The sequence below is a fragment of the Odocoileus virginianus genome, chromosome 1, assembly GCF_023699985.2.
Source record: "Odocoileus virginianus isolate 20LAN1187 ecotype Illinois chromosome 1, Ovbor_1.2, whole genome shotgun sequence".
Taxonomy (NCBI): Eukaryota; Metazoa; Chordata; class Mammalia; order Artiodactyla; family Cervidae; genus Odocoileus; species Odocoileus virginianus.
In genome coordinates this window covers 76,466,139-76,480,976 of record NC_069674.1, presented here as the reverse complement: position 1 = coordinate 76,480,976, position 14,838 = coordinate 76,466,139, and the positions used below count along the sequence as shown (strand labels likewise).

General features: G+C 34.6%; 1 protein-coding gene across 7 annotated transcripts in view; it reads left to right on the top strand.

Annotated features, from left to right (window-relative positions):
• Window positions 1-14,838, top strand: part of CACNA2D1 (calcium voltage-gated channel auxiliary subunit alpha2delta 1) — a 510,209-nt gene that overhangs the window by 267,525 nt on the left and 227,846 nt on the right. For all 7 annotated transcript variants that reach the window (XM_020884065.2, XM_020884063.2, XM_020884064.2 and 4 more), the window contains exon 4: window positions 10,844-10,903. In XM_020884065.2, the coding sequence (XP_020739724.1) occupies window positions 10,844-10,903 (60 nt within the window). The remainder of the gene's footprint in view (window positions 1-10,843; window positions 10,904-14,838) is intronic.

Sequence of the window (14,838 nt, the reverse complement as noted above, 5' to 3'; positions counted from 1 at the left end):
ATTCTAGTAAACAGAATCCACCAACATATTAAAAAGATCATACATCATAACCAAGTGGACTTTATCCCAGGGATGCAAGGATTCTTCAATATTTGCAAAACAATGTGATACACCACAATAACAAATTGAAAGATACAAGCCATATGATTATGTCAATAGATGCAGAGAAAGCCTTTGACAAAATTCAACATCCATTTATGATAAAAACCCTCCAGAAAGCAGGCATAGAAGGAACATACCTCAACATAATAAAAGCCGTATATGATAAACCCACAGCAAACATTATCCTCAATGGGAAAAATTGAAAGCATTTCCCCTAAAGTCAGGAACAAGACAAGGGTGCCCACTCTCCCCACTACTATTCAACATAGTTTTGGAAGTTTTAGCCACAGCAGTCAGAGAAGAAAAAGAAATAAAAGGAATCCAGATTGGAAAAGAAGACTTATAACTCTCAGTGTCTGCGGATGACATGATCCTCTACATAGAAAACCCTAAAGACACCACCAAAAAATTAACTAGAGCTAATCAATGAACATAGTAAAGTTGCAGGACATAAAATTAACATACAGAAATCCCTTGCATTCCTATACACTAACAATGAGAAAACAGAAATTTTTAAGGAAACAATTCCATTCACTATTGCAATGAAAATAATAAAACACTTAGGAACAAATCTACCTATATATAGAAAACTATGAACCACTGATTATTGAAATCAAAGGTGACACAGATAGTTGGAGAAATATACCATGTTCATGGATCAGAAGATTCAATATAGTGAAAATTAATATACTACCCAAAGCTATAGATTCAATGCAATCCCTATCAAGCTACCAGCAGTATTTTTCACAGAACTAGAACAAATAATTTCACAATTTGTATGGAAATACCAAAAACCTCGAATAGGCAAAGCAATGTTGAGAAAGAAGAATGGAACTGGAGGAACCAACCTGCCAGACTTAAGACTCTACTACAAAGCAACAGTCATCAAGCCAGTATTGTACAAAGACAGAAATATAAATCCACGGAGCAAAATGGAAAGCCCAGAGATAAATCCACGCACCTGTGGACACCTTATCTTTGGCAAAGGGGGCAAGAATATACAATGGAGAAAAGACAATCTCTTTACCAAGTGGTGCTGGGAAAACTGGTCAACCACTTGTAACAGAATGAAACTAGAACATCTTCTAACACCATACACAAAAATAAACTCAAAATGGATTAAAGATCTAAATGTAAGTCCAGAAACTATACAACTCCTAGAGAAAAACATAGGCAAAATACTTTCTGACATAAATCACAGCAGGATCCTCTATGACCCCCCTCCCAGAGTATTGGAAATAAAAGCAAAAATAAACAAACTGGACCTAGTTAAACTTGCTTTTGCACAATGAAGGAAACTATAAGCAAGGTGAAAAGACAGCCTTCAGAGTGGGAGAAAGTAACAGCAAATGAAGCAACTGACAAAGAATTAATCTCAAAAATATACAAGCAGGTCATGCAGCTCAATACCAGAAAAATAAAGGACCCAATCAAAAAATGGACCAAAAAACTAAACAGAGATTTTTCCAAAGAAGACATACAGATAGCTAACAAACACATGAAGAGATGCTCAACATCACTCATTATCAGAGAAATGCAAATCAAAACCACAATGAGGTACTGTCTCACACCAGTCAGAATGGCTGCTGTCAAAAAGTCTACAAACAATAAATGATAGGGTGTGGAGAAAAGGCAACCCTCTTACACTGTTGGTGGGAATACAGCCACTATGGAGAACAGTGTGGAGATTCCTTTAAAAACTGGAAATAGAACTGCCATATGACCCAGCAATCCCACTGCTGGGCATACACACTGAGAAAACCAGAATTGAAAGAGACACATGTACCCCAATCTAAGCACTGTTTACAATAGCTAGAACATGGAAGCAACCTAGATGTCCATCTGCAGATGAATGGATAAGAAAGCTATGGTACATATACATAATTCATATTACTCAGCTATTAAAGAGAATGTTTTTGAATCGTCCTAATGAGATGGATGAAACTGGAGCCTATTATACAGAGTGAGATATGTCAGAAAAATATTGATATGGTATATTAACACATATATATGGAATTTAGAAATATATTAACGATGATCCTATATCTGAGACAGCAAAAGAGACACAGAAATAAAGAACAGAATTTTGGACTCTGTGGGAGAAGGCGAGGGTGGAACGATTTGAAAGAATAGCATTGAAATATGTATATTATCATGTGTAAAATAGATCGCCAGTCCAGGTTCAATGCATAAGACACCACCCTGTGTATACCCGTGGCTGATTCATGTCACTCTATGGTGAAAGCTACTACAATATTGTAAAGCAATTAGCCTCCAATTTAAATTAATTAATTAATTAAAAAAAAGAATCACAGGGAGGTCTTGGTAAAATACAGATTTATAGAGCTTCTGATTCAACAGGCCTGAGATGGGATGTAACAATATGGGTATCTAATCTATTCCCAGGTGACTGCCCCCACTTATCTAGGAATACTTTGAAAGGGGTGCAAAATGCATGCTCAGGAAATAACTGAGGAGAAAATAAAGATGACGTCAGTTATATGATGGTTAAAGTTTGAAGACAGGAAGATGGACGAGTGAGCATTTTTATAGAAGTGGACTCAATCAGATGTGGTGTGTTGAGAAGTGAGAAGGGTCTGAGATTTTACTCTTCATGCACGCTAGCAAACTAGCCAACTACCATTTCATAGGTTCAGGAGACTCCTAGAGTCAGATACAATGGACATGGTAACTCCCAGCATGGGAGGTCCCGCAGGTAACTCCTTATGGTCAAGTCCAGGGCAGGCCATTTCTCAGTCGCCCAGGTAGATTGTGCCTATGCTGTGAGCTTTTATCACAGCTGAGGAGCCATGAGCTTGGGAAATGCCCCACTTTTAAAGGGAGTCTGCCCAAGTTTTGCCCCATAGGATTATTTTTATTTACCTGAGGAGCAGATAAATCTGTCTTCTGCCCTGCAGGGAGACACTTTGTCTTCCAACACTGTTTGCTATACAGACATTCTTGAGAAGATATTTTAGAGCAGAATCTACCCCACCTCTGTTCACAGGATGTGCATAAACATGAGACAATTGTCTCCCAAATGGTGATTGGATATATAATTAATTCATAGGGAACAGTGATGACATATTTAAGATCGTTTAAAAATCAAAATGGTGTAGCTGTGTTTCAGGCAGCCAAAATGTACCTGGTGAGCATTAGGGATATATGTCTTGGGATTCTGAATCAGCATTTGTATTCAACATTTGAAGAATAAGGCAACTGGTTATAAACTGGTTTTAGAATCTCAGAGTGGAATTAGAATTACATGGATTAGTTTGGATCACATTCATAGACAAATTCTACTAAACTTTAAGAATCATATGGTGATGAAGTGATCCAGCAAGTTTTAAGAATTTGATAGTGATGTATTGATCTAGGAATATGCTTGTCTTGTGGGAATGAGTTTTGTGACCTCCTGAAGTATCATGATAATGAATGATAAAAATGTAGTGAACCTAGTTATGAATCTTGATACAACTGAGATAAAATCTTGACAGTACTTAAAAGTGATTATTTATACATTTCCACACATAGTAATTGAGTATCTGTTCTCTGCTACACATAGCATGAAATGTTGGGTGTGTGCAGACATGAAAGAAATGTGTCCTGTGCCTAATGAACTTGCAGTTAGTGGTTTATTGAAAGTTAGAGAGAGGAGAAGGAAAAAGGGGAATTAGGGGAAAGGAGGGAGAGACAACAAAGATATGGAGAGAGTTAAGTATGTGATGGGAATCAGGATAGTGTAAGGCTAGGGAACTAGTGGGTTATTTTTGTTTGACTATCAGCTTGTGCTACTGTTTCAAACAGTGTTTTTCGAAGTGATTACATTCATATGTCTAGTAGAGCTAAAATATTACCCTCTACAGCAGGGGTTCCCGACCTCCAGGATCTAATGCCTGTTGATTTAAGATGATTTAAGGTGGAGGTAATGTAATAAAAATAGAAATAAGCTGCATAATAAATGTAATGTGACTGAATCATCCTGAGCTCCCTCCCCCTCTGCCACACACACACTCTAACAGTTTGTGAAAAATCGTCCTCCACGAAACTGGTCCCTGGTGCCAAGGAGGTTGGGGACCGCGGTTCTAGAGGAGCCTTTTCAAGGTTTAGTCTGTGGAAAAGGTGTTCTCTGTAAAACAATGTAGATTTCTGGGAATGATACCAGAATCAGAATCTTGAGATGGATGTGGAGTTGAGTGGGTCTGTATGTGGTCTAGGTGATTTGAACAGGTTCATCTGGTGATTCTTTTTAGGTATCAAAGTGTATCAAATAGGTATGTATCAGGTGTGTATCAGCTCTTTCAGGTATCAAAGAGCTGATGTAGAAATTACTTTCTGTTCAACAGCTTTTTATTTCAGTGTTTGTGCTGCAGAGCCAAAAAAAAAAAAAAAAAAGTGATAATTGCCAGTTGTGTATTATTTACTTTCACTATTGCTAAAAGGAGTTTTGCTATTCTTACCAGATGACATCTCCTTTACCCTGGCTTATATATTCCAAGAGTCTGCCAATTTATTTGGAGCTAATTGCATCTTGGAATATTAGACTTGAAGCTTTGTAGTTAATTTCAAAAGCATTTCCTGAATATGTTAGATCCTGGCTGAAATCTATACAACAAGATCCAGAAGCCATGTTCCAAAAGATATAATTTTCACTGGGCCACAAATAAAAGAATAAATAATGATTGGCTTGATTTCAGTAACTTTTATTTATATGTTTTACATATATGATACTCCCTTAAATCTTACACTAGAAAGGAAAAATAGAGTTCATATACTGATCTGCTTTTGTTTCTAGTTTCATTTATTATAAGATAAAATGAAATAAAACCGAAGAACTCATTTTACTGACTACTGTGTTAAACTGCTATATTCTCTAAATTGTGTTTGCTTTTGGTACACCCTGTAGTTCCACAGATAAGAGCTTTTTTACAGATCAAAATACAGTGAAAACTTAGGGACCATTAAGATGTTTTCATTCATTTCACTCACATATGTACACATTGAAGTGGTTATCAGTGATTACAGTGCTAACATACTCTGTCCTATGTAGTTGTGTTTGTAAGATTCAAATGGAAGTAAAGCTTTATTGAGTTTATAATATGGTAGATACTGAAATATCAATAGAAAATATATAAAGTAGATACTGTTGTGAAATGCTGAATAAATGTTAAGTCCATTTCCTGTGATTCCATAGTTAGTCAATAGCAGCACCAGAATTGGAAACTGGATCTGTTTGATTCAAAGTGCATGCTTCTTTTAACAGTGTTTTAACTGTTTAATTATTTAACTTATTTTAACACTAGGGCTTCCCTGGTAAAGAATCTGCGTGTAATGCAGGAGACCGGGTGTGATCCCTGGGTCAGGAAGGTCCCCTGGAGAAGGAAATGGCTACCCAGTAGCCATTCTCCAGTATTATTGCCTGGAGAATCCCACGGGTGAGAACTCGGTGGACTGCAGTCCATGAGGTCGCAGAGAGTCAAACATGACTGAGCAACCAGCACTCACTCTCCAGAGTGACGGGTGGCACCTGTACACTTTCTTCACACTTTTCTTCAGAACACACACGTCTGTTCTTCTACTTGTTTGCTGTTTTCAGTAGATGTTTTTAGATCATTCAAATGATTATCCTGATTCTTTAGGTATCTTAAGAACATTTGATGAAAATAGGGAAAACTTGTCAACAGAGGCATAATACAGCAATTTGTTCCTTCTTATAGGTTGTTGACCATTTGAACATTGATTATATTACACTCACATTTTTTATCGAACTGTCTATTGTAAAAAGAACTAATGTTTCCTTATTAGAAAGAAAAATCTTGAGATACACTAACCAAAGAAATAGTTTTGAATTAGTTATTTCTTTGAATGCTATTTCAGTTCTTGATATTATTAACATTGAGTATCAACATTATTGGATTCTAACAGAAATACTATATGATCCCTGAAGATTTCCTTTCAAAGCTAACAAAGGAAAATTCTTTGTAATTAAATGTTTCAGAGAACTTTATCTTTCATATGCAATTAGCATTTAGTCTAGGAAGTAAAGTTTTTACAGGTTTGGAAAATATTCCCAAGAAAAAATATCTTTAGATATTTTTAAGGACAGTGATAGAATTATTTCTTCTTACACTATTATACTGCTTTTATTAAACTTGCACATCACTTGATAGAATGCAATGCTAGTGGAAAAGATAAAGATATGACAAAAAGGTGAAGGTTGAGAATGAATAGACCTTCAAGGGAGCTGCTCTTTCTCTGATCTGATAAAACCTCTCCCATTATCTGTTTCTTTCTTTTCTTTTTTTCCTTGCAGATCACTGCATATCAAAAGCTTTTTCCCTGATTAGCAACATTCTCTCTGGATTTGAGGGCAAGACCAAAGTAAAAGATAGTATCCAAACTGACATATGACATTTTGTGCTGTTTTTCTTGTAGTCTTAAGCAAATTCTAAAAAGCACTGGGGGTTTTTTCCTTGACCTTAAATAGTTTTCTGCCTGGGTTTTTTTTTTTTTTTAATTTTGATTCTACTATGTCTTCATATATTTTATGAATGCCAAGTGATATTAACACTTGATAGGTTTAATGGGAACTAAAGATTGGTCTTGTGGAAGAAGAGTAAACTTTGGAGTTGGAAGGCTTAGGTTCAAGTCCATTTTATTAAACTTGTTCTTAAAATATATCTTTAAAATGATTTTTTATTTTACATGCTCAAACCAATAGGTAGGTAGGGATGTATATATTATTACTACTTTAGTGACATTGTATATATACTTATCATTCCATACTCAAAGGACTTTTAAATCCATATGTGCTATTTTACTTATAATAAAGCCATTTAATGAAATTTTCTGGCTTATCTTAATATGACAGAATCTTCAGTTTTTTTCTTGTAGGTAATTATGCCCATCTTGGTTTTTTGCTTCTATTTGGCGCTTCATCTGGTTTTAGTGTTTGATACTGTACTAAATTGTATTGTAAATTAAATGAGAAGAGATACATTTTCTTTTTCTGAAGTAAGTTACTGTTCAGTTCAGTTCAGTCACTCAGTCATGTCTGACTTTGTGACCCAATGGAGTGCAGTACGCCAGGAGCTGTCCATCACCAACTCCCGGAGCTTACTCATACTCATGTCCATTGAGTCAGTGATGCCATCCAATCATCTCATCATCTGTCATCCCCTTCTCCTCCCGCCTTCATTAATTCCCAGCATCAGGGTCTTTTCCAATGAGTCAGTTCTTCGCATTCAGGTGGCCAAAGTACTGGAGATTCAGCTTCAGCATCAGTCCTTCCAATGAATATTCAGGACTGATTTCCTTTAGGATGGACTGGTTGGATCTCCTTGCAGTCCAAGGGACTCTCAAGAGTCTTCTCCAATGCCACAGTTCAAAAGCATCAATTATTCTGCACTCAACTTTCTTTATAGTCCAATTCTCACATCCATACATGACTACTTTAAAAACCATAGCCTTGAGTAGATGGACCTTTGTTGGCAAATAATGTCTGTGCTTTTTAATATGCTGTCTAAATTGGTTATAACTTTCCTTCCAAGGAGCAAGTGGCTTTTAATTTCATGGCTTCAATCACCATCTGCAGTGATTTTAGAGCCCAGAAAAATAAAGTCTGTCATGTTTCCATTGTTTCTCTATCTTCTTGCCATGAAGTGATGGGACCATCAGATGCCATGATCTTAGCTTTCTGAATGTTGAGTTTTAAGCCAATGTTTTCACTCTCTTCTTTCAGTTTGATCAAGAGGTTCTTTAGTTCTTCTTCACTTTCTGCCATAAGGGTGGTGTCATCTGCCTATCTGAGGTTATTGATATTTCTCCCGGCAATCTTGATTCTAGTTTAATTCTAGCATGTCTCATGATGTACTCTGCATATACATTAAATAAGCAGGGTGGCAATATGCAGCTTTGAAATACTCCTTTCCCGATCTGTTGTTCAATGTCCAGTTCTAACTGTAGCTTCTTGACCTGAATACAGATTTCTCAGGAGGCAGGTCAGGTGGTCTTGTATTCCCATCTCTTGCAGAATATTCCACTGTTTACTGTGATCCACACAGTCAAAAGCCTTGGCATAGTCAATAAAGTAGAAGTAGATGTATTTCTGGAACTCTCTTGCTTTTTTGATAATCCAGTGGATATTGGCAATTTGATCTTTGATTGAACAAGTTATTGTTACAGGGTCTATATATATAGCCAACTATGAAAACAGAGATTTCCTACTGAGCAAACATTCACAGTTTTTTAGGTAGGAATTTTACCAGTCTTAACACAATTTTCCCATGGCATTTAATGGTAGATCATTGGCTCTAAAATATAAAATGTCACTTTACCAGAATGAAAGCTCATTTGGGGCTTGCAGTGTCCAGAAGACGTGTCTGTTTTCTCTGAGTCATGGCTAGCTGGTTTTTTGCCACAAGAAAGGGCACCATCAGCAACTATTTGTTTCGATTCCCAAGACAGGCTAAGTAGCTAAAGTTCTGTATTTTGCTTCCTCATGTAAAATGCTAGGTAAAAAAATTATTTTATTAATTTCTTTGTGAAAAAAGAAGATAATAGTAGTGCATTTTCATAATATGTATCTCTTGATTTCCAAGCTGGGGATATAAAATTCAGCAAATTTTCAGCTCCCAACTAACATTTTAAAATACTTTTTTGCTTCTAGAAAAATACAGGTCTTTAGGCTTCTAAAGCTATTTCATAATCTTGCAATAAATGGCATTTACTTCATAAAATTAGTGTATTTATATTATATATATAAAATCCTCATATGTATATATGTATAAGAAAGATTACTTGGACTCTCCGCCTTCTAAAGAGAATCGTCTTATAGTTTGTGACTGTTGTTCATCCCTGTTTAGTTTTTTTCTAGAAATAATTAGCTGATGATTACTATCACTGTGGCTTATTAAACGTGGATTAAGTTCACATTATGAACCATGTGATTCTGAGTCAGATCAGAGTACAGACCTGGTGAGTTGAGACCTGGTGAGACCTGGTGCCTTGAAAACCGTGCATGGCCCTGTGGGTGAAAGTCCCCCAGTGTGTTTTGTTGGATTGGCAGCCTCCTTCTGCGTGTCTTGCAAGGAGAAATCTTAATATCCCTCTCAAGAAATATTAGAATTCTAATATTTCTTAACCTAAAAATTATATAACTTATTTATATTCTATCCAGTATTTTGTTTAAATTCACAAAAAACTTAAGTTTATTATTGGCCCCATTTGTATGAGTAATTTAGTTCTTATATGGATTGTTAAAAATGGGGGAAGACATACATTCTGAATTTTCTAAAGTATATGCATTTTTTTCCCCTTATTCTGTCATTTCTTTTTTTCTATCTTTCCAAATAAAGTTTTCTTAGAAAGTGCTTTCAATTCCATTTCTTTTACCATTTTATTCATTTTTTAGCAACATTTTTATACTGTATGTGAGTTTCTAAATGTGATGCGGTGTGACTGAAATGAATGCACTTTTCCCATGATTTTGCTCTGTTCAGGATTTTGGCTTTGTTAGGTAAAAAGAACCTTTTTGGGTTACTCTCGCTGGTACAATTTCTAACACTCGTTAGATTCTCTTGAGTTACATGGCTGCCTAGTAGTTGATAAACCGGAACCACTGTCATTTAAGCACGCTGGGGAATTTTCCCTTTAAAGTGATTCAGTGGTTTTCCTGATAGCTCGGTTGGTAAAAAATCCACTAAGCAGTTTATATAGTATAGTATTTAATTCTTTCAGCAATCAGTGAGGTAGATTTTGACACTATTCCCATTAGAAGATAGGAGGGGAAACTTAACTTTTCCCAAGTTTGCACAGCTAGTGTGCAGCAGGGTTAGTATTTAAAACCAAGCCGTCCAGTTGGTTGAATCTGTTCTTTTTTTTTTTTCCCATTTATTTTTATTAATCTGTTCTTAATCACTAAGTGTTACTGTCTTTGTGAAACTAACCCAATGGAGAACATGATAGCATCAGTGGGAAATACAAAGAGAAAATATAAAAACTATTAGAGAAGGAAAAAAAATTATCTGCAAAAAATCATTAGCAGGCTGACAATAGGTATTTCATCTCCAACTAAACCTAATGAAATAACCTTTTAAAAGTGCTAAAGGTAAATAAGTCAGGCTAGAATTCTCTAATGACTCTGGAGTACAAGAATGAAAGGGAAATGAAGCCATTTTTGAGTGTGTGGATTGATAGTTTGCTCCTCACAGGTATCTGAATAAACTCTCAAGAATGTATTTTAGCAAGGAGAAAATTATTACAATTTAATCTTTTTTGGTTAAAAAAAAAAGCCAAAAATGCTGTTAAGAAGGTGCGTGTACAGAATTTAGCCCATATTTATTGATTTCCTAATGTCATTTCTTTCCAATATATGTTATAAAGATATTCATTAAAAGCAAGATTTTACCAAGATTAATAGACTGTAGTGATCAAAACTTTTCTCTTAAATAATTGTTAGGCGTTAATAGATAAGCATTGATTGTTAGCGCCACACTACTGCAGAGGCAGAGGTAGTGAACTTAAAGGTATTCAAGAGTACTATGCTATTTACATTACTGAAGAGCAAATATATATATATCAACTTTAGTAAATTAGGTTATTAAATAATTTACAATTTAGGAATCACAAATAAGGAACGTCTCTTTTATGTCTTAATAATCGATTTGAAAACCCAAGCATTATATAACAATTATATAATCATGTGGTCGTTTGAATTCTAAGAATCTTGTTTCCTTTGCAGCGTCTAGCTTTGGAAGCAGAGAAGGTTCAAGCAGCCCACCAGTGGAGAGAGGACTTCGCAGTAAGCACCCTTTTTAACTACTTGAATTAATATGTACATCAATGTCTTGTGTTTGGGTAACTAAAAGCTTGCATTTAAAATATGTTTTTAGTGATGGACTTTGGGACGAAAAAAACAGTTCTCTATACTTCATTTAAAAAAGTACCTTCAAATATTCTCCGATACTCCAAGGTATTTATAAAATTAATAACAGAAAAATAACATTAAACTGTAGTATTTGTATAATCTTTGTATGTATTATGAAAATGTAGTACTTGAAAAACAAGTGGCATTTTCTAAGAAGTGACATGTATAATGTAATCACTTTGGTGGGCAATACAATTGAAGTTAGAATAAATGTATCAAGATTTCTTTAATTTGTTCCACATTAGCTAGACCTTATTGTTTGTCTGCTCTGGCTTGCTTTTACAAATATCAGATGATACTAACTTTTGTCCGAGTTTTTTTGATAAACTAGTTTTGTGCTTCAAGAGTCATTGGGGTGAATTATACAAATCTCAGAAATTCTTGTGAGGCATTCCCTTCCTTTTTTGCCTCCCTCTCTCCCACCCTTCCTCCTTCCCACTCTCCTTTCTTCCTTCTCTCTCTCCCTTCTTCCCTCCCTTCCTCCCATCTCTAGCTATGTCTTATCTTCTTATGTCCTTGAGAAGTGACCTCAATAGTTAAAAGACTTCTGTTACATATTTGAGTTGTTTCATTTATAGTGAATATCTCTTTAGTTTCTGATTAAAGAACAGTTCCAGACAACTCATTTGGGGAAGGTTAACTGTGTCCTCTCCACATTTAAAGTATCTTACTCTAATATGATTAAAGTAAGAATGACAGCTTGACTATACTGTTCAATTGTCTTTGAATGTTTTGAAAAACAAAAATCTCAAATTTCAAGGTACGAAAGTTGTGCTTCAATACAGCGCTAAACTTGTTTAGTGTTTAGGAATTGAGGTTTCAGGTTTAGAAATTAGCACTTTTACGTTGTGTTTCTGTGATTATACTGTATATCAAAGGAAAATGTAGTAAATGGTACTTCATTTGCTTATAGGGTAATAGTTAAATAGTCTTTCATGTTTATTAACTCTGATATTATTTACTTTTGCTCTCTTTTATACCAATTTATATTTCTTAAGGAAATTCCCAGTCTATTCAGTTGAGGCTCTGATTACTGTCAGTTCAATTCTTTCATTTGGATTGATCTTATTGCTTGATTTATTGGTATCATGTAGATACTGGCTTAATCCACAATTGTTTATTATAGGTGCATAGGTCAATTTGGTATCCATTAAATATACATAAAGAAAAAAATCAGTGACTAAGTTAAAACACAATCTTTTTCAATATAGAGGAGAAATTTTAAACTCATCCAGTGAAGATTTTACAATGCAGTTTGTTGCTGTTACATAAAAGGAAAGTAAACTTGCATTTGTTTGGTGTATAAGCCAAAAATAGCCAAATATTCTTTAGATGAACTGATAATTAATGCAATTTATTTTTCCTACTCTCTTAGAAATGGCATAGTAAAAGCATAATAGTTGTGAAGTTAGACCTTGTAGTCTGCCTAGTTTTGATTTAGTAAGTTGGTGCTGTTTTAGTTTTAATCATGAGTAATTCTGAGAATCTAAAAATTTTAAGTTCATTCAAATCCGATTGCACAGTATATAGATTAGACTGGTCTTCTCAAAAGCTTCTCTTGCAGTAAAGGAATTTGGTAATATTTCAGTCATTTATTAGTGATGTGTCTTTTCAAAATTTCTAGGAAGAAATGCTGTATAAAAATAACTTTACAAGTAGGAATGTAGTATATAAAGTTTCTTTTCCAAGATATGTTGACTCATTAACACTAAGTTAACATTATGGCAATGATTTATTTTTCCTTATAGAAATAATGGGTGACTATTGTAGATGACATGAAAACTCTTAAATGTGTGCTAGCCATTACTCTTTTATTTACTCTAAACCATCATCTATTGTATTGCACTTTACCATTTATGTATAGCTGAGAAGGAAAAAAAAAGAAGACAATCAAATTATGATACATGAACAATTTTAAGCAATATTTATACTTTTCAGATACCAAATGTGTAAAAATTTACCTTGAAATATAGCTTTTTAAAATCTACTCTCTCAGTGCCTGTATCCGTACAGGAGTATGGCTAGGAAGAGTCATGCAAGAGAACAAATCAGTTCCACAATGACAGTAAAGCCATTGCTAGATCTTCTGTAGTTAAATAGAAAGTAAATGATTTGCCCAGTAGATGTTAGGAGTTCTTAGCAAATAGTCATCACTGTGTGGGAGAATTTTGAACAAATTCAGTTCTAAATTTTCCCCTAAGTTACTTCACAATTTATTCAAGATCTACGAACATTAATTGACGTTAAAAGAGACCATTAAAGGGAAAACAAATTAGGACACTTTAGAGCACTGTCAACTCATTTCCTGAGTACCCTTCTTGATGAACTATAAATGGTGTTCACAGTACACATCTGTCACAATTTGCCTGTTGAGAATTGATATTTTCCATGAAGTCTTTACAGTAGCCCTTCCCTTTGAAATAACACAGGTGAGGGATTGTTGAGGCAATAGTGATCTTATATTTGAAGAATAGAACCTGAATAAAGATTGCCTTTGGATTCAAATAAGTGAATATTGCAAATATAAGAGATCCTTTTCTTCCTTTTTGTTTGTTTTCTTCTCTGGTAAAATAGATGATGCGACAATTCATTTACATAAACCAAGGTTAAACAAATCCTTCAAAACTGTGAAAAAAATCAAGTTCACTTTCATGAGTGGTTGGAAGTTAGAAATCAACATTGAATCTCCCTTTATTTTGTGAGCACAGACAGAACAACTGCAAATTTTATCAATTTCTTAACCAAACATTTAAAAATGTTTAATTTGAAGTTAAATGCTTCCATACTCCAGAAGATCCTTTTTTAAACTTTATAAGCCTTTTATCTTTTAAGAGATTTAACTATTTGCATCAGGGCAATACTTCTCTAATGCCATCCTTTAATAATTTAACACTAGGATGATTTAGAAGGCAGAAATAATTTACTAAAAGGTACATTAACATTTCAAAAAGAAATATAATATGCCAATTCTTCCCTCCAGTATAAGTAGGGTGGTTTCATTAGCATTACTTAGGCAAAATGTTGATTAACATTCTGTTGTCTGTAGTGTAGAGAAATCTCAGGAACAGCAAGAACAAAAGGCAAAGCAGTAAAATGCTGGCAACAAGAAAGGACTCCTGAAATTCACGCTCTCCCTCAGCTCCACTCAGTTCCCAGTTGGATGTACAATTGAGGGAACAAAAGGCGCATACTCTAAATGGATTAAGATTTATGTGGTCATGCAATTACAAGTTCAAACCAATATTTGTAAATAAGCTGTGTCTACCAGCTGCCTTTCAGGTCTGCATACAACTTACTGGCATTAAAGGGGGTTTTTTATGTCATGTATGATTGGGCAAATTATTTTATTAAGGGCAGGTGGGAGAAGGAAAAAGGAGCTTGGAAAATTAATTGTTCCGCATTAAATAATTGCTTTTATTTCTACTGAACACATCTTTTCCAGTTGCTTCTGAAATCTCATTTGATTGCATTGCAATGGTTGGTTAACTAAAGAAATTTTGTTTCCAACTAAGCCTGCAATATTAATTGTACTTACACATGTATAAACATAAGGGGTGCCTAATTTGTATTTTAATAAGTGAGATCTTTATGTATGGCTTATTAGCATCAGCTTGCTACTGTGAAGGCTGAGTACAGAGGCTAGAAATTGGCCAGTAAATAAAACATTTGACGAACCTCTTTTTAGCTCTAGCTTCACAGAGAAACTAAATTAGACAGTAGAAATTTTTCTAGTGAAGTTGAATGTTATTGAGTGTTAATCAGGCTAATTTAGTTTTCCTAATTTAGTTTTAATTATATATATATATTTT